The 25,066-nt window shown below is 30.9% G+C and overlaps 2 protein-coding genes across 2 annotated transcripts; both read left to right on the top strand.

Annotated features, from left to right (window-relative positions):
* Positions 1 to 1,146: 1,146 nt before the first annotated feature.
* Positions 1,147 to 4,802, top strand: LOC124358374 (endocuticle structural glycoprotein SgAbd-4-like). The gene is made up of 3 exons (XM_046810675.1): positions 1,147 to 1,269; positions 2,782 to 2,939; positions 4,367 to 4,802. The coding sequence occupies exons 1-3, from the start codon at positions 1,147 to 1,149 to the stop codon at positions 4,656 to 4,658; spliced, it is 573 nt and encodes a 190-aa protein (XP_046666631.1). The 3' UTR covers positions 4,659 to 4,802.
* A 9,700-nt stretch (positions 4,803 to 14,502) lies between these two features.
* Positions 14,503 to 22,684, top strand: LOC124357564 (endocuticle structural glycoprotein SgAbd-9-like). Its single transcript, XM_046809481.1, has 3 exons — positions 14,503 to 14,829; positions 19,140 to 19,249; positions 22,307 to 22,684. The coding sequence occupies exons 1-3, from the start codon at positions 14,779 to 14,781 to the stop codon at positions 22,575 to 22,577; spliced, it is 432 nt and encodes a 143-aa protein (XP_046665437.1). The 5' UTR covers positions 14,503 to 14,778; the 3' UTR covers positions 22,578 to 22,684.
* The last annotated feature ends 2,382 nt before the right edge of the window (positions 22,685 to 25,066 follow it).

Below are 25,066 nucleotides of genomic sequence, written 5' to 3'. Positions count from 1 at the left end.
AGTAAAAGAGTTCGTAATGTAAAATAAAACCTCCAGGAAAGTCTAAGATTTCTATTTTTTTGTATTAAGAGCCGAATTTAGTGTCGACCACTTTCATTTAAACCCAAAAAGTTTGTTACTAAATTTACTTATTCCTTTTTATATAACCAAATTGTATAAGCTCTATAAGAAAAACAGGAAATCGTATTAATCTTGTATTTAAAATTTGATATTTCCTCAGTACTAGTACAGAGAAAATAACATGAAACTATTTAAGGTTTAACATTATTTTTACAGCTTAAAATAATCGCTTCTTCTATAGACTGCTTGTCAGTGTACAATGTACTAACGGTACTTTAATTGCAGCTTCGTCATAGAATTGTGATAAGAATCGTGTTTTACTGTAAAAATATAATTAATAGAGATAAAAACGTTTTGTAGATTATTTAAAATATAATGCTCTTTAAGAAAACAATCTTAACTCGTTTACACTTATCGGTTTAAATACGACAAAATCTTCCAATTGACAGTAAATACGAAAAAGCGTTTCTTTCTACTAGTTACATCATTAAAACAAGACATCAACTAAAAGTCTGTTATCAAAAATAAAAGTTTTAAATATTGTTGTCATGGGGTAAAACGCAAGGTAGTGAACTACAGTAAAGGCAGTTCTTGGCAAAGAAAAGGCCTTAGGTGTAATGCTTTCGTAGTAGACAGAATTGAAGACATTTTAATGTAACGGATAAAAGGTAAAAAATAATACTCTAAACACACAATTTTCTAAATATTAGACAAATTTCTATAAATGTTTACGAACAATTCAGTTCATGAAACACATATATTTAATTTATAACATATGTTGGATATAATATAATACATTTTGGAACATGTTTATTAATTATTGATGTTATGAATTGGGCAAAAATGGTTAAACTAGTTTAAAACTAATTTTCTGAAACCTAATTAACACTAAAGCTTTGAAAGTTGAAAATGTTGATGACTAAGTAACTGAGGATAGTTGAGATGAAGTGAAATTCTTGCCTCAGACACAACATCGGCTAGATGACAATAAAAACTAGCAGGTTCTCTAGAACACTGTCTAGCATCCACCCTTGACATTGACAGTAAGGACATGTGGGTGTTGTTCATATCTACCGATAGATCAGGATGGTATGTGGGGAGCGCGGAGTCTGCGGCTTGCTACACAAAGGCAGGAGGCAGGGAGGGGGACTCTGTATATATCTTACCACTCACCAGTCCAGAACATCTCCAGTCATCATGTACTCCCTGGTAAGTCACAAGCACATGACCACCACAGACACTTTACTTTTTTATCAACGAACACATGTATACATTGTACTGGCGTGGAGCACAATTCTCAATCTTTTTCAACAAATATTTTTTATTAATTTAATGTAATTTTAACTTCATTATTTTGCTATTGCCAATTTTTTATTTTATAAAATTATATCTGTAGATCAATAATGTTCAACAAGTCTTTCGACTTCGTAGTTCCTCCCATGGCAAAAGTCAAACGATTGGACTTACTACAAGAATATTTGATATGAATTTGCATTGAATGAGATAAATGTAAATCGTGTATAGTATGCTGTATTAAGTGGGCATAGGATGCGTTTTATCTCAAACTTGAGGAATAGTTAATTAAAAATACGGACAAAATGGTATTATTATACTAATATAAAGCATATAGATGGCACCGTTTTAATGAGATTCTAAATTTAGACATTATTTACTTTTGATGACTAATAATAGTAAACATGCACATATACACAAATATACATGCTTAGATTCCTATTTTTCAAATGCAAAGGGTTTTCATTTTTAGCTTAATTGCTTGATCTTTTGCTTTTTAAAAGATCAAACAATACACTATCAATTCCTGGTTAGTTGGAGATAATTTATTATAACCAGTTTTTTTCTTGTAAGTACTTTGGATTTGGCATCGTCCTAACTAAGCAACTGTGAGATACTATCACTTCTTTCACTCATTCTTTAACTGCAAAGTATTCTCATGTACATTTTTTTAAAGGAAAGAGTTAAGAGATAATTTGAGTTGTTCGATAGTTATGCGAAACTAGATTCAATCAAACAATTTGTTCGAAGTGCTTTTATTTCTATATCCTCACTAAAATTGCAATTGTATATACATACCAAATACAATATTTTGGTTTAACGTCTTTTGGCTAGAATTACTTTTCAAAACAGATCCCGATATTTAAATTATGTTAGAAATGTTTGGCCGGACCTGGAAATCTTGTGTTAATTGTCATGTTTAGAGGTGTCGGTTGAGATTAAATTATTCAACCGGTTTAATTTAAACACTCGATTGATACTTCTATCCAAATTTTCTCGTTAGGTATGCTGTTGAATTATCAAACATCAGGAAAGATGATCAGGAATTGTCTTTTAATATGTTTTATGTATTATACGTTTTATACGTGTTTTAATATTTGTTTCAATTAAAGTATTTCTATTTAGCTCAAAAATATAAGTATAATATCCATGGGCAATTTTCACTTAAATATACTGTATGTAGTTTTTAAATTTAGGTAATTTTAAAGCAGTTCTGAGTTAACTATGCATAATTTGTTTTTAGAATGAAATTTACGGAATATAATGATTAAAATCCAGACTTGTATTAATGATTCCCACAGAAAACGCAGCTAGTAAAATAAAATGTGAGTGCAACTAAAATATTAATATAAATATGGTATAGGTACATAGTAATTGTATGTTCAATTATGGTACATTTGTGTACTAAATATTTAATTGTGGTTACAGATAGTACTAGTCGCAAGCTTGGCAGCCCTGGTGAGCTCGAAGCCCCAGTTCGGCCGGCCGTACAACCCAGTGCCAGCACCGGGTCCGGGAGGCCCCATCATCCCTATTATCAGCCAGACTCAGGAGGGCCCTAACCCAGACGGTTCTTACAAGTGGAGGTACATCTTATAGCAAAGTTTCAGTGCTAGGTTCTATTCTAATCTTGGAACTAATAGGAGTAAAGTCTAATGAGGCTGACCAATAGTTCATTGTTATCAATATAAATACTAAAGCTATTTATTCAGACATTGAGAACCAATGCAAGTAGGGAAACAGAGGTTTTTGATAAACTTAAAGCTTAAGAAATTAGCAACATAGTATTTGAACACACTACTTGTAATACTGAACTCTATTAGTAACGACACTTTTGAATTAAATCAACAATTAATTACATATTCTTACTTCTGTCAAATACAAATCGACCGCGAGCCAATATCGTAAAATAAATGTTTTGGAGAAACTCAACATACTAAGCAATAAAATGCAGACCAACGAATTGCTTCGTTATTGTGATTCAAATCGCACAATACACATGACACAGCAAACACAAGACGTGATCAAACTTTGAACACATCTTCACGGCACGACAGCAGAGCACAATTACGGTTCTAAATCCCATTTTTATAGTTTAATCCATAAAGCAGGTTTTGTGTTTTTATCTCATTACTTTGGCAAATTGCTTGGGTTTTTTGGCAAATTGCAACAATCTTTTGATGTAGTACAATATATTTTGAAAAATACCACCACATAGATATTCTTACAATAGAACAAAGGGTTGCTTATTAAGATTTGTGAAATGTAAAAAAATACATCACGTAAGATGAACACATTAATTAATTAGAACATAAATTTGATTGCATATAATTCACACAAATTGAAATTACAAAGCAACCAGGAAGTAGATTTATTTTTGGATTGTACAAAAGGAATTGAACCTCTTTTGATCGCAAGTAATAGCATGGAGATATAAAGATCGAAAACTATGTACTCGGTAAGGAATGCTGTAGGTAATGACAGCAATTATATACGTATTTAATATTTATTACAAAAAGGAGGAAGACAATAATGACACATTGCTTGTTCGTGGGTGTAAATATTTATGTACACCTATTACAATACCTTTTACACTCTGCTGTCTTTCTTTACAGCCCATCAATTACAAACACACGTGAACTGAACAATATGTAGTATCTGTCTGTACTAAACATCCTCGAACTTATCTGTAAACAAAACCATAAAGACAACTCAAATAGTATTTATTATATTTGTATTTATATAAATAGTTACTTCTCCATAACTTGTGTCTGTATTTAGATTTTTTATCGCAATTTAGAACATAAATATTAATAACAAATATGTGGTAAATACTGCTTTCAATTTCAACGTATTTTTAATTTTAGTTAAAGAAATTATTTTTGTTCTCAATAAAGTTTTTTTATTTAGTTAAAATTCTAATCTTCTAATTTTTTAATAGTTAATTTTAATCTTTGGTGCGTGTAATAATGGTGTTGTGCATTGGGTGGTAACGGTTATTTTATATTTTCAGCTTCGAATCTGGCAATGGCATTGCAGCTCAAGAGGAGGGATTTCAGAAGGCGGCCCCTGATGGTCCTGGAACTGCCGCGCAAGGATCTTTCCGCTACACCGCTCCTGACGGTCAGGACATCTCTTTCACCTACGTCGCTGACGAGAACGGCTTCCAGCCCGTCGGTAATGCTATCCCAACACCACCCCCCATCCCCGCTGCCATCCTGCGAGCCCTGGAGTACAACGCAGCACATCCCGAAGAGGACCAAGGAGGCGTAGTACGCCCAGGACCTGCTCCCTTCAGAGGCTGATGACCCGGATTCCGGTGCAGCTCGCGCCACCACCTGACTGCGTTGTATAGCTAGCTTTACCACTCGGAAGCTGTGATATATTTATAAGAAAGAGTCACAGTATTGTACATTTTGTATTTTTGCAAAATAAATGTGTAAATTTTATCAATGTGTCTTTCATGTTAACGTAACTAACCCCACTACCGCACAAAAGAATGAAGAAATCTGACGATTTTCTGACAGTACATTTTTGTACACGTATGTAATAATTTTTTTTCATTTATCAGAATAACTCATGCTTTCCTTAAGTTATTTGTATTTTTATAAATAATTCGTAAAAGTATCAGGTTTCCGCAATATGTGGCCTGTGGCCAAATTAAGTTCATCTAAGATGCAAATTAGCTATAATTTGTATTTACATGGATATAACGTAATAAATTAATTATTTATATAACTTTCACACAAGGATTTTCGGTTACATGTTATCGGCTTCATGTCGTTTTAGGTACTACTCACGAGATTTAACACACTATTCGTAATTATTAAAAGCGCTTGCCTGGACCTGTACAGTTTGAATATCAAATCCAACCCTTACAATTCTCCTCAATGGTTGGTCTCAAACTCGAACCTAGAAAAACCCGTTACCAAGAGATGGCTTCAATATAGGCAATAGGCAAAGTGAGCGCGACACTAAGAGATGCGCGATGTCAATCACCTGGCGGTTTTCCGTAGGTAGGAGTATTGAATTTTGCCCCGTCTATTATAATTCCCCAGTTCCTAGTTGGCTGAGCTTTTATTGTCTATGTTTTCTTACGATATCTAAAAAAATACTAATTCTACATGAAGTGCAATGTATATATTACCAACAATGAGTTCGATGATGGTGCATGTCATTCCATGGGATTTGGCTGAGTGTAAGCAAGTATTTGTAAATTAGTCTTATGGTAACCACGATAGTAACTAGAAAACTGGAGAATAAATAAATTTGTAAAGAAACTGAATCCGTTCATTTGATATTTTAACACGTAGTTTATATTTATAGAATAGAGGCAAAAGAGTGAAAAGACAAGATTAAAACTCGTATCAAGATTAGCGTTTTAGCGCACTCTGGCGTTTTGGTAACGTTCTGAAACTTTTATTTTATTATAAATATTTTAATGCACTATGTGGCAAGATATCTCGAGATGAATTTAATCTGTAGACTTTAAATTTTGCGTGAAACATGTTTACATGGACATGAATGAGTTGCACTATGGTAGTACATGCCCAACCATGCTATTTGGGTGAGCATCATAATGAGTAGGATGACACAGGTTCCCATAATGAGTCAGATGGGAAGTAAAAGAATCTCGATATTTAAATGAACGATAGGTTTAAAAGTTTTTATGCAGCTTCAGCGAAGTCTGTTACGCGACACTTGATCTGGCGTAATCCTGCCTTGTATATAAATGAATGATTAACTCAAAACGTATGGATGGACATGAAAGAAATCTAAGGCCACAGCACGAAAACTGTGCGAAACTCATTACCTTATATCAAATACACTCATAATTGCGTCAGACATGAGCAATTGTATCATAACGTGCAAAAAGTATGATCACGTTTTGGTATATCACGATTAATCGTCTAGCACGCTAACAATTGACCTATGACACTATTTAGTAATAAAATTATGGTTTAGTAGTACATAATATAATCGTACAACAATAAAAATATCATTCATTAGAAGGCAAGAGTAAAAGAGTATGAAACAAGAAAACAAAAAGATGGAACACAAAATACTGTTGCATGAAAGTAGTTTAACGTTTTGCCTAGTGAAAAACATTCTGGTAGAATACGGTTAAGGAAGGATTTGACAGTCTAAAACATTGAAGCATGTATCTATTCGAAATTATTACCACAATATTGGTTTTATTCACTTTATATTTTCATTGTTTTTCAGGTACAATCATATAATCATACATCGTAACTTATATTTTAATGGTTAAGAACATCATATGTTACTAATGTTCATTACAATGTTGTACATGTCACGTATTCAACTGATCTGATAAGTCACTTTGTTCACTGTTGACCTTCATTCTCAAGATATCAACTCCTAAAAGTTCACTAAATGTTTTGAATAATGGTAAAATTCCAGTGCAGTAATTAGCTAGTAGTAATCTGTCCAGTGGTTTCTAGATTTTTTCAAAAGATGATATTGTTTATTTACGTAAGACTATTATTAGTTGAAGTCACTCTATAGTCAATATAAAGTAAAGTGAAGTTTTTAGATTAATACATTCTTGTTGCTGTACTAATTTTATTCAAGTGGAAGTTGTCACGTGGTTTATGAGAGAACTTGTCTCTATATGGTATTTGAAACCTGAAACTTTAAAGTGGTTAACAATATATTACAACGCTATAAATAAATATCATGTTTTTTAGTATAACATAGTACATTATCAATCGATTGGAACAGTTTTCTTAAAATATACTGGTGCTAAATTGTTTGAACTTGGATTAAACAAGTATATACAGATTTTTCAAACAATCTCACCAGTTTGTCTGTTAAAACACTATACAATAAGTATTGTTTATCATATTTAGCTGCATTATTCTTTTTAAGTTTTGTAACTTATTTTGAGAGCATACCTTACTTTATTTCGTGATAACTATAATACTAGTTAGAATGTCATCAGTAAGGATTTTAATAACTGTTTAAACTTTTAGATTAATTTATTGTTTCAGATATAACTGTACTTTGGTCAACAAAATTGAAAATCGGATGTTACCCTAATCAAATATTGCAGACTTCTTAATATCGTTTGGTCGGTGTTAAAATCTGTAAGTAGTATTTATCTCTCTCAAATACAAAAACCAATGCTAAAAGAGATTTTAAATAATACTTATAATTCAGAATTTTTAAGTGAATAATACAAAACACAAAATAATAACAATTTTGCTGCCTATTTGTGGAAGAAACTTTTCAGCAGAATTAATTTGGATATTGAATTTTCATTCATGTACACTATCACTTTTTTATTGATCCTTTCACAAGAAGACACTACATAATAGACTACTTAGAGAATTATCCATATTGTTCTTTTGATTATATAGAGTTATACAAAATATATTTATACAAATGAGTGTTTTTAATTTTGTTGAATTAATATAGAATTGAATTTTGAGTTATTTAATGCCACACTTTAAGAGTAGTATGTATACTATACATATCCAATGTAACGATATCACCCCTAATATAAAGAAAACTCTGAAAACACGTTTATTAAAAATGCCAAATTTTATAACTTAGTTAAATTTGTGAAAATCAATAAAAATATTGACCTGAGCATGCCATCTATACTATTACATAAAAAACTAATGGTGCCTGGGTGTATGTTCGCCACGTAAAACTTCTAGAAATATTTTGTTGAAATTTTACATAGACATACTTAGGATTCCTCGAAAACACATAGGCCTATTTCTGCTACGAAAATCCCTCCGGGTAACGCCTCACTAAATTTGTAAACCCCATATTTGGCTTAATAAATAAGTATTAAATGTGTTTTCGTAATCAACTGTCCATTTTAAACGTTATAAAGTGAAAATAGCATTAAAAGTTTAATTAATTTAATTATAGTTTTAAATTTCTTTACTTTTACATTAACGAAAGCACTAATTTTTATTATTAGTAAATTCAGAACTGATAAGAAGATTGGATTATGTAACTAATTCAGTGATTCTCACCTAACTCAGAGGTGTTTAGAATTTCTTTTTAGAAGAAAATACCCATGATGTTCCTGTTTTTAGTAGGATATGGCCTGCGAAGCCGTGAGTAGTATTAGTAAGAAAACCCTGTATAAATTTTAATATAAGTTATTGAAAATAAATAAAAATGTAAGCAAAAGATATGAATATGATGTCGTACAAAGTTTAAAGCGATTTATTTTTTGGTTCGATTCATACAGTGTCAGAATATTACTTTTTTACTATACTTCAAACTTCCCTTCATAAAACTTATAATTGGCCTGGCGAATGAATAAGTACATAAAGTTGCAGTTTAATGTTTAAAATACAAGTATACGATTAAAAGAGTGAATTAAAATAACGACCGCTTGCTGGAGGATTGTTTTTTAAAAAAAAGGAAAGTCAAATCAAATTACAAATATGGTGCATGGATATGCATAGAACAGTTCATAACTCATATAAATACACAAGTACGTAACATTCTAAGTACATTCTAGAAGGTCTTTTCTTATTTGAATTCTTAATAAATCTAAAAAAACACTCCAATAGAATCATTTTTATTTTTGTAAGGCCTTTCTTGTTCAAGTAACACATCATTAGACCCACATAACGAATAAAATAATAATATATTATTATTATTGGAATGCTTTAGCAAATGTTTATATATCGGTCTTAAGAGCTATGGTATCACATGATATCAACGAAAAAATAGCTAAGTAAATACATTTTCAAAATAACTATTTACAATAATACGAGTTTAAAATTTCACATATAAACACATGTAGCTTAGCCATACAATAAACATAAAAATAATAAAGTAGAAACGCAATGTTAAATGTCGGTGCCAAGATTTTCTGTCAGGGCACTTTGAGTTGTACTACCCTCCTTACCTCATCGGAAATTTTAAATGCTATTTAAATTCTGCCATGTATCCTGACTCAACAAAACAATTTAATTTTTAATGTGGCAATATATCTCCAGAAATGTCATTTATAGACCTTAAACTGTGTTTGTATAATCGATGAATCCTGTTACAGGACACGTGATATAGCGTACTATGTATTACAAAGGATCTGGAAGGTGGAAAGAAAATGGAAATGTAGGACACATTTAATACATTATGCGACCAAGATACATTTTAATTTCCTACTTCTTATGAATAAAACAATATGTTAACCAACAAAACGTTACTGGAATGGGAAGTTTAGTTCCGTAAAGAAAAGTGATGCTCCCGAAGGCCAACTTCATAATTACGTTGCTCAGAAATTATGCTAGTAAACTGGTTGGAGTGATTATTCTCCATCTTTCAAATGCCATCTTTGGAACTGAACCAATAGTTTGCTGGCATATTCCAGTTAGAAAAAACTGAAGGGGATTTATTTTAAATTAATTGTAATAGTAGTAATTAACTTATTATTACTGAATACTATTCTTTGTTTGGTTTGTTTTTCACAATTGAAGTAGGTACCCATTGTGAAGGAAACATGATTTTTTTCAAACATTTTCCATCGTTCAGTGATAAAAAAATAAGCAACACTACGTTTAAGTAGCAAATACAAATTTTAAAGCTGCTAGAAAATTTTAACTACATATAGGACTGCAAAGTCATTGAAGCACATATAATTTGATTTATAATTAGGGCTTTTATAAAACTCTCAATTAGTATTATTTGATTTACAATCTATACAAACATGCATTATTTTTCTCTGTGTGTTACTCCATCACGTAAAAATTACCCAACTGATTGTACTGAAATTTTAAATATACATTCTTAGGATTTCTGGTTAACATACAGTATAAGCCTAGTCATATTTCGTAAATCCCTCTGAGTTACTCTCCAATGATCTTAAAACTCCATTAACACTTCATTATCCATTATAAAAGTATTAACGTGCCTTAATAATCTTAAAGTCAAGAATAATAATTTATACAAGTTTCGTGATATTATTCTGTCAATTATAATTAATATATAATCATTTGCACATGTTTAGACAGAGGATAATAATTGTTTGTTGTGTTTTCATCTGATATGTTGGTTAGAAATATCACGTTACGTGCAGAAACTTTTCTTTTTCTGCGTTGGTTTTTATTGGGATTTTAATAAACTACATTAAAATGTCATAATTTATTACATCATAAGCTAATTGAAAATATACGGGCCGACTTTATTCCAATAGTTTAGTTGTTACTAAAATAAATGGAGCAATTTAATAAAATATAATGAAATATTGTTGACAAATTCAAGGAATTTTAGAGTGAAGAGGAGAAATACGGCTTCACTCTCCGACTTTGACCTCACTCTGACTTTAAACTTAAATATACAATGGATCAAGATATTGGAATATCTTTCAGAGACTATCACTTATCATAGGATTGTTTGGAATGCCATTTAAAAAGAATAAACTTATGATGTTCCTGGTTTTAAAAATGTAATTGCGTGTGAAGCCGTGGGTAACTGCTACTATATAAAAGATTCCATAATAGGACAATTTTTTATTATTGAAAGAATGAATCTGGAATGACAATAGATTGGTTTTGTGAATTAATTACTATACTTTAAGTTAGGCTATATGAGATATTACAATTTTAAGAGACATTCAAAACAAAAAAGTCTCAATTCCATATGAATCTAACTTACCTACACAAAGAAAGAATTAAGAAACCGAAGGGTTTCTTAATTCTATAAAATATTCAACATTTTATAAAATATTGAAATGTAGTGTCACCAAGATATCCGCTGTGTCCCTATTTATTGTGCACAGTTCTAGGGATATTGGAAACTAAAAAACAATGCCTAGAGTAAATAATACAAGTTTAGTAATGCGTGATTTTAGGACTAAAACTTATATGTTTTTGAGTGAAAGGTTTCTAACTGTTATACCTTAGTATGAATACTTAAGACCAAACGTGTTATGTTTTAAAATTAGATAATATACTAGATATTCTGTATTTTTAATGTACAGCAACAAAATGACAAGATACCAATGAACAAGATATTTGGTTTTACTGTATTTTTACATGGATTGACGAAAGGTTCTTCATAATATTTTTGGTAATTAAAAGGAACAGGATAGTTTTTATGAGGAAATAATGTTATTAATATAAAATTTTCATTCAACTCGATTCTGTTATATAATTACATCAATGATATTTGATACGTAGGATAGAAATAATAATAATGCTATAATAAAAATCAATGAAAACAAAGGAATGAAAGTAAAAATATTTATATTAGAGATGAAGCCTCGAAAAGTGTTTGATAAATATAATTATAATTATAACCCTTTTAACACTTTTTTTTAACTTTTTATTTTTGTATAATGTACATTTCGAATTCTGGGAATTCATCTTCATGTACTAAGACTAAGTTAAATTATGAAAATAAATAATTAAAACCAAATTATCATGTGTCTTTTCACCAACTTTGTGGTTAAATTTGTTGTATTTAATTTTATGTGTGATCAATGTATATTATTTAAAAGTCTATCAAATAATAATTTTTTTATTACAAAATATTTGTGATTTAATAATATATTATGATTAATTTTGACACTTTTGTAAATTCCAAAATGTTCTAAAGTAGAAAATAGGCGATTCTTTTTGCTTTTGTGTAAAATTTCAAGGTTGTTTTAGATGTTAGTGTATGTATGGCCGGTGTTATTTAAATGGTCTGCATATTTTGAATTTCATGATGTTTTCAATGCTTTTATGTGTTCATTAAATCTAATTTTGAAGGATCGGCCAGTTTGTCCAATATAGTGGGATTGACAATGGTTTCAATTTAATTTGTATACTCCACTATTGTTCAATTTTGAATATTTATTTTGGTTTGTTGTACATTGTACGACAATGAAAAGTTTTAAAAAAGTGTTTAAAGGTTTATAATTATATACATAAAAATATATAATTTTTAATAAAGTTACACATTTTTATACCGGTATGTAATTGTGTAATGTATAACAAAGTACACAATGCTATTTAAAAATACAAATTAATTCCAAAAAGTACAAAACAAATACGGTAATCCAAATATTTTATTCTATTAGCCGTAATATTGTTATACCTGGCCGATAAAAACATATTACGATCAGCTGTTAAATACTGAACAAATATTCTACTGCAGCTTTGGATATAGTTTATCATAAAACCTCGTATCATAACCGATTTTATATTTTAGCTCTATAATCTACCATCATCCCGAATAATCCTTAAAATAACCTACATTTAATCAATGTTTTTTCATGTAAGTGATTTTACTAAACAATATATTAAAACACTATAAGTACTCTAAATAAGCCCATTCAAAGTTTAAAGTTTCTCATTTAATAAATTGTATTTATATAATTTTATTTTAATTTATTTTACTCAATCACAGAATGAATAAGTAATGGGTTACCGTACTTTATTACTAACATACGTATTATATATACAGTGCACTGTTAAGTAGTGACCCTGACAAGAGTTTAATTACACTTTAAGTTGGTTTAACCTATGGTAAGAGTGTTATTGTAAACGGTTGATTGTAATACTATTTGAAATGCTTTGTAAACTAATGAAAGTTGTAACGATCTGAAAGTAAAGAAAATTGTAAGTACGTTTCGTTATTAATCCAAAACAAAACTGCATGGGTTTGAGCCTAGAGAGGTATGTAAATAAGACCAAACTCAATAAGTCCTATAACATTGTTGTATTTGTAAATAAACACTAATCTTCTCAATTCAAATAATCATCATCCTTTATGATTTCCCAAGTCCCAGTGACATACACACACCTTGGAATTATGTAGTGTATAGTACAATTATTATATGGTATAGAATCGTATATATCCGAGTAATAGGCGTTCCATTGATATTGCCGGGAAATTGACTTATCGCTTCGATTATTTTTCTGAAAGGATTAATGCGATCTCGGGGCATCTATAATTTTTATCCGAGAAACATTACATGACTGAATTTATTTATTTCCTATTTTAAAATGGTTAAATCTTAAAACCATTAGAGAGGTAACATTTGGTGTCAATAACTTAACAACAAAATGTCCAAAACTTCCCTATACGTATTTAATGACAGTAAATTCTATTTCAGTCCTATCCAGTATCGCTGCACTACTGTACACACTTCAAAACTAATTAATTTGAACAAAGTATTCATCTACATCTGTTATAAAAATAATTTTCTTAAAAACGTTAAGAGGATCTTCTATAAAAAGAAAATCAATCATCAGTCGTGCTACTTTTGGTTGAAGTGGCAAAGAAAAATATTGGAAGGTTTAAAAATATCAAACAATAACTTTTCTCAGATCACCTTTTTTATACACTGAAAAATAATAATCATATCCTTAAATACACGTTTTATCATCGTCAGCCAAACGTACGAGGACCTACTATGTGGCTAAATTGGCAAATTTTAATATTATCATGTCGTTAGTAGACGGTAATTAATTAACATGCCTGACGGCGACGGAGAATATAGTTTGTTTTTATAATTTCAATTTTGGATACTACTCAATGACAACCTGAACGTTTGTTTTTTTTTCTCTTTATTTATGTTGTATTGCTATAGATGGTAGTGTATTTTAAGTTTTACAAATTTTTTTGTTTGGTTTATACATGATGCTTTTCCATTGCTATTTTGGGTTCTATAAAGGCATAATGATACATTCTTATTTTGGTTTTCTTTTATTGAGAGTCATAGTAAAGTTATTATATATATATACATATATATATATATATATTTATATATATATATATATATATATATTATATATATATATATATATATATTAAAATATACTTAGAATCATAGGTATATAATAATACAAAATGAGAACACTAACATAGATATACATTTTACTTGACTGATTTGTTATTGAATGTTCAGCTTTTTTTAAGATTGATATTACTGTGTAGTAAAGTAAAAATATTTGTCACTAGATAATTACTTTTATGGCGAATAATATACGTGATGTTACAACTGATTAAAACTAGTAATAACCATAGAATGTACAATAAAGCATGACTGTTGATTGCCTGTGCTGGTTGGAGAACATATGCGACACTATTAGCATAAAAATAGTTTCCGAGATCAGATTTGATATCGCTGTCGATAAGAGGGCCTTCACGTGCATAACAAAGAAGATGATATATCCTACAGCTGGTGCTATCAATGTTACGACTACAAGTTGATGTCCTTCAGATGCAGCACGTAGCGTCAGTGCACCCAAACACGAATGGGAACTAGTTTAGGCGGGAAGATGTGCAGCTGTTCGACACAGAGACCGACAAACAATGGGTAGCTGATGATGCAACAACAGGTCGGTCAAGGCCAACCGAACGACTCCAAGCTGACACTGCACTGTACCAAGCCGTTGCCCAATTTCTTCTTATATAACAAAATGTATCGGGTCCACACGCATGAGTTCCTCCTCAGCCATGGATGCTCGTCTAGGAAGTTTAGGCAATCTTGTGAGTACCTCGATTTCTATCACCTCTTGTAAAGTTAAACCTGTTTTCTGTGTTCTAATCTCTCGTTCTAATCGAATATGTGTAGCTTGTACGCATTCTTTTACGAAATCTAATTAATACATTTTCCACAACCAGCGTGTTATTGTCAAATATCGCGTCCGTCAGTATACGTAAAGTAGACAAAAAAATCCTTAAGCCCTTCTCAAATTTTTGCCCTAAATTTAACTCCCCGTTAGTCTCAAAGAACGAAGTTTTATCTCATTAATAATTAAAGTTATGGATTCTATATTTGTGACATTTAACGTATTTGTGCCGTAAAACTCAGTTTTATTTTGATTTATTTTAATTTTTAGAAAAATACGTTATTATATTTTCTTTTAATTAAGACCGTTGCTTACTTAAGTTTTTCTAAATACCTACAAATGTACTGAGAAACTCTTGTATATAAAGACATTCGTATACAGTTATTGTTTTTTATTACTACTAGCTATTACCCACAGGTTCGCACGCAATTTTCAAAATCGCCTTCCTAATAAAAGCACGTATAATGTAATATTATTAAGCTTTTTTATAGTTTAAAACAGAAGAATGCTAGTTACTTATTATTTCAGTGTCCATACTTAAGATATTCAAAAGTCTAATAAAAACTTTACTAGCTTTAGCGTGCAAAATTAAAACTTTAGTTTTAATTTTGCACGCAAAAGAGCATAGATTTCTGATTAAAATCAATTGTATTTCTGACACTACAATTTGAGTTGAGGTTGCTTTACTCTAATAAAGAAGTTACAGTATATACATATAAAGGTTTCTGAAAACTAAATTAGTCAAAAACAGTCTAATTCCGACCCTTTTAATCTACTTCCTTTATATTCCTAATCCTAAATTATAAATCCTAAATTCTAGCAAAGGGCCGGTTCCTGAAATATTTTCTACCCTGCGTATATGCTCCCATACAACTATAAAGTTACTGCGGTCAGAATATCTCAGTTCTTACTGTTTAAATTCGGTTTCTTTCACGGTTATGTTTTACTGTTTACTGTTTTACAGTTGAGTTTGCGTTGTTGTTCTGACGAAGAAACTGCATGCCTATGTAGGTTTCGAAAACCACCTTCGATTAAAAGACGTCTACTTCCAGTCTGTGGTATTTTTGTGTTAAAATTAATTTTGATTAATAACTTCAATTAAGAAAATAAATGTATACGTAAACTTCAAAACACTACTTCGGTTAAAAAACATTCCTTGACTTGTGTTCCTATTTACGAATTCCATTCATATTTGTGCCAAATTTTAATCTCCAGTAGTTTATAAAATAGATCGAATTTGACACCTTTCTTAAAATCCATTTATAACTCATAATGTTTCAAGTGGTCTTTAAAGCTGTAGAAGTACACGATTGAACCGTTATAAGTGAATACATTTACAAGCATAATTTCGGTTTATTGAAACTAAATCAAGTTCACGTTTTTAAAAAGTTATTTTAATGCTAATAACAATCTTGACTCGTAAGGTCTTAAGATTGTGGAGTTTCTAAATGTTTTTAAAGAATCTTGATTATAACAACATGCCAACGTTGAGGGTTATTGTCCCATGAATTTTGTGTGAATGTGAACATATAAACTAATAACGCATCTACAGTTTGACATTTTGATATTTATCTTTCTTCAAAATGAGCCGGAAATATTTTTTTCTCACTATAGCTGTATATAGAAATTTTCAAAATTACATTATTTTTACATATTTCAAGGTTTTTTGTAATATTTAATGACGCTACATATCCGTATAATTAAATCCCAGACATGAAATACTATAGCAAGTTTAATATTTTTCCAATATCAACCTAAAAATTTGAAAATCATTCAGTATGTTTATTATTAATTACGTTTAAATACAACATCACTACATGTAAAAATTCAATGTCCAACATAGTGTCACTCTTATGGCTATACTTGGTTTTAAATTTAATTGTAAACTCAGTTTGATTTTACTAACAAATATGTCTTAAAGTAAAAAAATAATACGTATTGGAAAGTTTGATAGGGTAATGTGGTTTTCGTTAAAGCACTGGGTCTACTACAGCAAAATATTCGATAAAACTATCTTCAATTTATTGTAATATATTATCATTATTCATAAACCAAATGAACAGATTACTATGCAAATTAATTGTATTAAATAACCTTTACTGTTACGTTTTCCTCATTATTACTATGAGATACTTTCGGTTATATGAATTAAACTAATGGATACTTAAGAGTGAACATAATATATAATATAATATTTAAATGGTTTAACGTTCAACCTAGGAATTAAAAATTATTGGACATGAAATATTTGATCATTTATATGTGTATTTTATATAATTTTTTCTGGTAAAGAATACTGAAAACTACATTCACCTTATCACGTGAACTCTCTTCTCTTGATAATGTTTCGTGAAGAAGTTAAAAATATTTCGGTAACCGTTGAATATATAAAACTATAATTACCATTTAGCAATTTATAAAGCGCCAGCATTAAGGCAACACACAAGGAGTGCAGCGGAACAATTGATGACGAGGAAGACAGCATGGCACATGCAGAGCTGCAGGCAGAGAGAATTGATGAACAAGCAAACGGACGGTCGAGATACGTAACTGTACGACCATTGCATCACAACAAGACAGCGGCTTGTAGACTCTTAGGGGTCGTTTGTCTCGACAATAGAGTGGCCTATTGTACCGTAAGGAACCGTTAGTGGTTTTGCTCAACGTGTTACTGTTATTTGTGGCTCTCTCAATGAAGCCATTATTTTTGGTAATCAATTGAAAGTTTGAAATTCTAAACAACGTTAATATTGGATGGTAAAGTTAGGCTAAATTGTATCATTAAAGAATTAATACATTAAGGTGTTTCTAAAAAGTTCCTTGTAGTAAATTCGTAGTAAATAGAAACGATTTATTGTGAGATTACATTATGTATCATGATATAGAATATAGTTTTTAATATAAACGGAGTTAATTTATATCTTTGACTAATTACTATCAAAGCCTATAGTTAAAGTTTCAGGAAGATCGAAAATGTTTATTTCTGTTTGAATTTATGCCCACACGATATCCGTAGAACAAATTGACTTATAGACGTTTAATTCCTTATAACAAACGTTGAGTTAGATGACGGTCCGTATCATGACATTCCATTGGCTTTGGCTGAGCGTTAGCAAACAAATTACACTGGTGTTACAAATAAATATGATAGCAACGACAACCTCGCACTCGCAGAATGAAAAAATTTATAAAAACTCTGGGTACAGTCATGTGATATTTTAATACATTAAATATTCTATCGACTAGAAATGTCGCAAGCAACGTCAGCGAAGCCTGTTACACGACATGTGATGTGGTGTACTCGTATCAATATCTAAATGGAAAAGCTAATTTATTGACACTTAGGTGTAAACACACTATTAATGAAATCTGATAATATTTTTGTTTCGAATGGTATTTTAAATATTATTCGAAAGACATTGGGAAATTAGCTTATGTGTGTAGTCTTTATTGAGGGCCAATAAGTTATTTGAAAGAATCGCAAACTAACAGGCCATTAAACAGAAAAACTATACGACTTGCAGTTAACGTGAAATAAGAAATACTTGTCACCATTAATGTATTGGTACATCAATAAAACTCTCAAATACTTTACGTTCCCTGGAATCTGAACTATGACATCTCATATATCTCTAATGTCTAGAATACCTAAGCAGCATAAGAATACTCGTATATTGGTGACGGTCAATTTCCTCAAATCACATTGCCACTGAGAATCACTTCGTAGCGAATGCAGGCCATCATTTAATCAACAACATAAAAGGGCTATTAATTAGAATAAATTCATGACAGCCGTCAAGTTAGGTAGCGATAATTATTTACACGTATTTTGGTTCCTTTAAGCAATATATAACTTTTTGGAGACAAATATGAATATAGCAGTTTATGTACTCGTGCGTGTGTGTGCGTGTTACATAAAAGTCATACAACTATCATCAAAGTTTTCCGATTCCTTTCACGTTGAAAGGAAACTTACAATCAACTTTCAGAAGAATTTTTTAAAAAGTAGAAATTTAAAATGTAGAAAATGAGCCCTTAGTCATTTTAGTTAAAGAAAAAATATAAGCATTGCGTTTAATATTATATCTTATTACTCTTGTGCGCTGGAATATAATTTTTTTAGTAACCACAATATCAAATACTTTTATATTAAAAAATATATTTTATTTTACATGCGATGCAATTTTTTTTACTGAGTCTAACATTTTATTACATGTTTTGTTAAAGGTCTGCATTTTCCTCATTATTTTCGTCCTGGGTGGAGCTAACGGTGGAGTGTTTGTGCCTATACTGCAACAAGATCAAGAACTTAATCCAGATGGGTCATACAGATACAGGTTTGTATATATGAATATACAAAAGCATAATTTATTGTAAATTTACGTAAATATTAAATAAAAAATATTGAAATATTAAATATAATCCTAATATCTTAATACACATATTCCCCGATGGAATAAACATATTTTGCCACTGACATCGTAGCAGTGATAAAAACAGTGTAGTAGTACATACAAAGTTATTATATGTTTGTATACGTATTGATAATTTTACAATAAGTGTGTATTTATACCTAACAGATATTAAAAAATAAAGCAACTGCTTAAAGCTCCGGCAGAATTTGAGGGCGAATATTTGCTTTTACATTTGATGTAAAAGTAATTTACAGCATCATACCAGAACCATAATTTTCATAAATAATTGCTTCTTATACAACTTAAATTTACTTTTTAGTCAATCTTCACGTGGTCAACCAAAAACGTAAAATATATCATTTAAAATACAGTATAACCATTCACGTTATTAAAGTAATTTTAAAGCATTATAAGTACATAGAGAAAATGTTTATAGAGTTTAAAAATTTGGCCGCTTAAATACTTGTTACAGTTTTAGAAATAGATACATGGCATAAAATTGTTAAGTTTACTTCAACTCTATATATACAAACTTATACAAAGAAACCGCTATTCTGTCAATCCGTAAAAGTTTTCATAAAAACAATCCTCATCCATATTTATAACAACTTTACAACAATCTTCTCAACAACTTCACACTCTCATAATACTCGATATGCACGGAATATTGGTGTTGTCCCAATGCAAATTAGTAAATCCATATCATCAACTAACTCTTTCTATATATCCCATCTTCTATTTAGAAATCTTTGTCGATATTTTCCTGACCACCACATTTTTGATTCACCATCGGTATTTATGTGTAAAAAACGTTCAAATGAATGGTTGTCTCTTATCAGTATTGACGAGGCTGAATCAATTATTACGGCTGAATACAGACGGGACTACTTCTAACATTGCCCCTCCCTCCTTATCTAACCCTCCTTATCTAACCTGTTACTCCACTACCGACAATTATGAATGGATTCATGGTAGCTCGTAGTATAATTTATATATTTAACTTTACTGCTTCACTTTAATCCTCTCAACCAACTACTGTATATAAGTGAATACTCTGTCGTTCTTCTTGATTCTGGGAATACACCATCCTAAATTTTAATACTTTTAATTATCCGCTAAGATTGACATTAGTACAATATTCCATGAAGTGTGTGTGTGTGTGTGTGTGTGTGTGTGTGTGTGTGTGTGTGGGCGCGCGCGCGACGAGCGCACCACGTAGTTCGAATGATTTATATTGAATAAAGACAGCAAACTACAATCCGTCCACGGTTTCATGGCAGCAACTCGAGCCTACGCACAGGCTTTCTACAGGCCCATGTAGGCTTATTTCCTAGGTCACTAATATTTTTTATTAATGAGTTCAACTTCTTAAAATAAATTAACTGTTACTACTAACGAATGTACAACTAGTTATATAAATAGATTCCTTAATTGTATATTATTAAATAACTTATAATTACTGCTTAATTTTTACATTGTTACTCTTTGTTTATGTTTTAAGGAGTTTAAGTTTTAGTTTGTACACTATTTCATGTACCGAAATTGGAAATAAATTATGATTCAATTCAAAATTCAAATATTTATTGGCTGAGTGTTAGTGAAATCTATCTCGTAAGTGCTAGGAAAATTTAACTTCAATCTGCTTCTCTGTCTGTCTGTTCACACGATATGTCAAAAACTGACGTAGAGGCCTGATATTTAACATGAAGCCTCACTGTTATATAAGCAACATCAATAGTGCATGTCATTCTATGGGATTTGGCTGTGCGTTAGGGAATATTTTTTACTTGTTTTATGGGTAATCATGTTAGAAACTAGATATTCACGTAAAGCATAAATGTATAAACAAGCTAATTACAATTATATGATATTTTAACATTTTGTCATGGCATGTGGCCAAATAACATGAGCATTAGACTTGAAACTGGGCATGCGACCTCAGCGAACTCTGTTGTTTGGTGTACCTTACCTTGTTGCATTAACTGAGGTTTAGAGGTTGTGTTTAAGACCTAAGGAGTGATAAAAGTGCACGGTCTCAAACTTTTAGTATCCGACGCTTTATACAAAATAATTACCTTAGTATACAAAATAATTTGAAATTAAATAGGCGTGAAAACTTAAATTGAATTACCCTAAACTTCTTTCAGAGGGACATTGCTTTAATAAAAATCAAATATTTGGGTATAAAATAGTTATATATAATCAAATGTTATAAAACAAACCTTAATTAATAATCTTCCTATGTAAATTGATATATCTGAAAAATTACTTAGTTAATCTTTTCTTGTATAAATAACTGTTTTCGAAACTGACTCTTAGAATATATTTATTAGAAAAGTGTTAAACTAACACTTTTAGAATACTGTGTTTTGTGCGGAAATCTAGTAAAAACAAGTAATACCTTTAAATTTAGTACGACTAAGAAAATATGCATTGCCTATATATTAAATTAATAAATCTAGGATAAATGTAATCATTAATTTTTTGTACTTACTTTTGTACTTTTTGTTTCTTTTTTGTGCTATGTCATGCATACTATCGCGATCGTAAACAAGAGTATTTAAAACTATGCATCATTACTTTTACGCTTCTTCTATCAATTAACTACACAAACAACGATGTTTCTTATTAGTATGACGTTATTGGCTAACTTTATTGAAATAGTTATGATCAGTTGAGCAAAATTTAATGCTTATAGTTTTTAACACATCTAGGAATGAAATTTACACATTGAACGTTCATTTCCACTTCTCGGATATATATGATAGAACTGCATCATAAAAATTGTCTGCAACTCGTTATACTCTATAAGGCATACAAATGCCAAGGGCGGAGATTGGTAGGCATAACCAGTCGGGGTTTACTGTGAATAAGGTACTTGTATCTGCTAATATTCTTCAACAACTCGAGGCATGAAATTCAATTTAAAAATATTTTATATGTAATTCCTTCTTGTAACGATTTTCTTGTAATTTCCAGCTACGCCACTGCCAACGGGATCATGGCGGCGGAGCAGGGGAAGCTCCAGAGACCTGGGTCTCCAGAGGAGGCTCAGACCGTGGAGGGCTCCTACACCTACCTGAACTCTGACGGGACTCTGGTGAATGTCCGATACACTGCCGACCACAACGGATTCCGTGCCGTGCCCAACGTGGTCTATCGCCCAGAGGTTCTCCAGAAGTCGTCCGCTTCTGGGACCGTGCTCTTCCAGACCTACAATGATCTCCGCCAGGCTCTGACTGTACGATAGTCTTCAACAAATGCATCCCACCTTCACTTGATTAGACTGACTCTTAATATAATTTAGTATTAATGATGTAAACCATTGTGTTTAACTTACATAAAGTTACAAGTTAATGTCTCCACAATTTCCTTCTCCTTACATACTATTTTAAGTTATTGGCATTGAAGAACTCAATTTTCCCCAATATTGATGTATGATACGAAGCTCAGTGTAAATTTTATGTGACGCACATAAAATCGTGTTTTATGTAATTAAAGCAGTCCTGGGAAGGAAATACTAACGTGTAATTCTGCTATTTTTTAGGATTAAATTTTACCATCATCTCGTTTATCGGTTCACACAACTTCAAAACATTAATAACACAATTAAATACCCAAATTATTGGTAATCTGTTGCCTAAAGGTGATTCGGCACAAAGAGGACCAAAGATTTTAATGTGTTAGCTACAGTATGTTTCAATGAGATATGAACCGCGGAAAAATATGAAAGTTATGACAGCAACCGGTTACGTAAGAACTACGATTTTTAAGAGTTAATCATATTGTACTCGTAAAAGAAAACGTATTGACCTTTTAAACCAACATACTGCCTGCATAAATAGTTTTTTATTAGATTAGATGCGCCTGTTACATAAAATATTCTGTTCTGTAAATTAATTCAAGTTGGCATCTAGTTACAAAAAAAATTATAATATATCTTTAAAGCATTACTATGAATTCTAATCATTTATGCCATAACGATGTATTAAACTAGTGTAAAAGTATGTAATATAATTAAACAGGTTCTTTTTCTATTTCAAGGTCTTATTTCAAAACGATGGATGAAAAGGCATAAGCCTCTAAAGGCTGGAAAGAAACAAAGTCACCTAATCGGCTTTGACCATACGCTGCAAGACGGACAGTTATGTACTCATCTTGTGTAAAACATCTGCCTCAAAGGTGACTTGCTTAGAAAGTAGAGTCATTCGGTGCTCATCATCCACATTACGGCATGCTGACACCGGCAAGGCCAATTGAAACCTATTTTTTGTCAGCGCAATTTTTGCCTTAAATTGTTTTCTGTGTGTGCAATATAGTTATGAAGTGGAGTTTCTAGTTGATTCCGAGCGCGAATTGCATTAATATGTTTAAAAAGGTATGTTATACATGTTTATCGTTTATTAGGCTATAACATTCATTTTCCAATTGCTCTTTGAAAATATATAGTTTAGAGTTAGGCGTTAAAAATTGATGTAATATAATTGTATATTTTTACTTTCTTCATTATTCAGGGTATTCAAAAAAGTATCTTGGTGATAAACTAATTAATTTTGGTTTTGTATCAACATCAACGGTCTAACACAAACCAGAACACATCTTAAGAACACCTATTTTTTTAAATTACTAATTATTATAACTGTAAACCATATAATCATGTAACACGTTTTTACTGTGATTATAACTCCAAGTTACCTTTTATCATGATGTTTTACCCAAAAATTTTATTTCTAGTGTAAAAATGTAAATTAAATTAACAGTTCTGCGTGTTCGCCTGAACGTGTCATAAATTGTATGTTTGTTTATCATAGTTAGTACAAATAATTAACATATCTGAACAAAAAGGATGCAGTTAATTGACTAAGCTATAACGAAGCTATACTCCAGCACACTTGGGATGCTGGATAGATATAATTTTGTTTGCCTGTCTGTCTGTTCACACAATATATTAAAAACTAGCGGACCCGACAGACTTCGTCCTGTGAAAAAGATTTGTAATGTGGCAGTTTTTTGTTCCTACCTATTTTATAGTCGGGGCAAAAAATTCTCCTGAACAGACAAACCGTCACCCTGGTGATAGTGCATTGTGCATAAAAAAAATAATTAAATAAAAAACATACATAAGCATTTAAAAGTAAGTAATCGCTTTATTGTTAATCATGAGAATCATAGTATTATTAAACAAAAATCAGTTTTATTTTCTTTGTAGTGCTGTGTGATATACGATGTTTTTTGTTTGATTACCTGGCGCATAGACAAACAAATCTGATGGTTTTCCAACACGGGAACAGGCAACGTACAATTGACCATGTGAGAAAACATGGGGTTTCTAGATTAATACCACACAAATAATTAATGATTGCCCCTGGGAACTTGTTTATGGTCATAGTAAAAGGAAGCCGCGCTGCAAACTGCAGTCGTTTAAACTCAAATGGCACATCAGCCGGAATCATTGGGATGCGCGGTATGAGAACCATTTTTCTCCTTTATTACTTTCCTTTCAGTATAGTTGCTTACTATCACGTTGTTTAGTAATGTTTTTTATCGCTAACCGTGTGCCGTTGTAAAGACACGGTTGGTTGATATTTCTCAACATTATAACTACCGATCCAACCTTTAATTGAAAATGTGTGAGGTTGCAATCCTGGCAAATCCAGCGAATTCAAAAATTCCGGTGGATAGTTGACTACATCATCTTGGTTAGTAGCCGAATCAACTTATTTATATATCCTCGATTCG

Source organism: Homalodisca vitripennis, chromosome 3 (assembly GCF_021130785.1).
Source record: "Homalodisca vitripennis isolate AUS2020 chromosome 3, UT_GWSS_2.1, whole genome shotgun sequence".
Classification (NCBI taxonomy): Eukaryota; Metazoa; Arthropoda; class Insecta; order Hemiptera; family Cicadellidae; genus Homalodisca; species Homalodisca vitripennis.
Note: the sequence above shows the minus strand (reverse complement) of the source record. Positions and strands in the feature narration are given on the sequence as shown.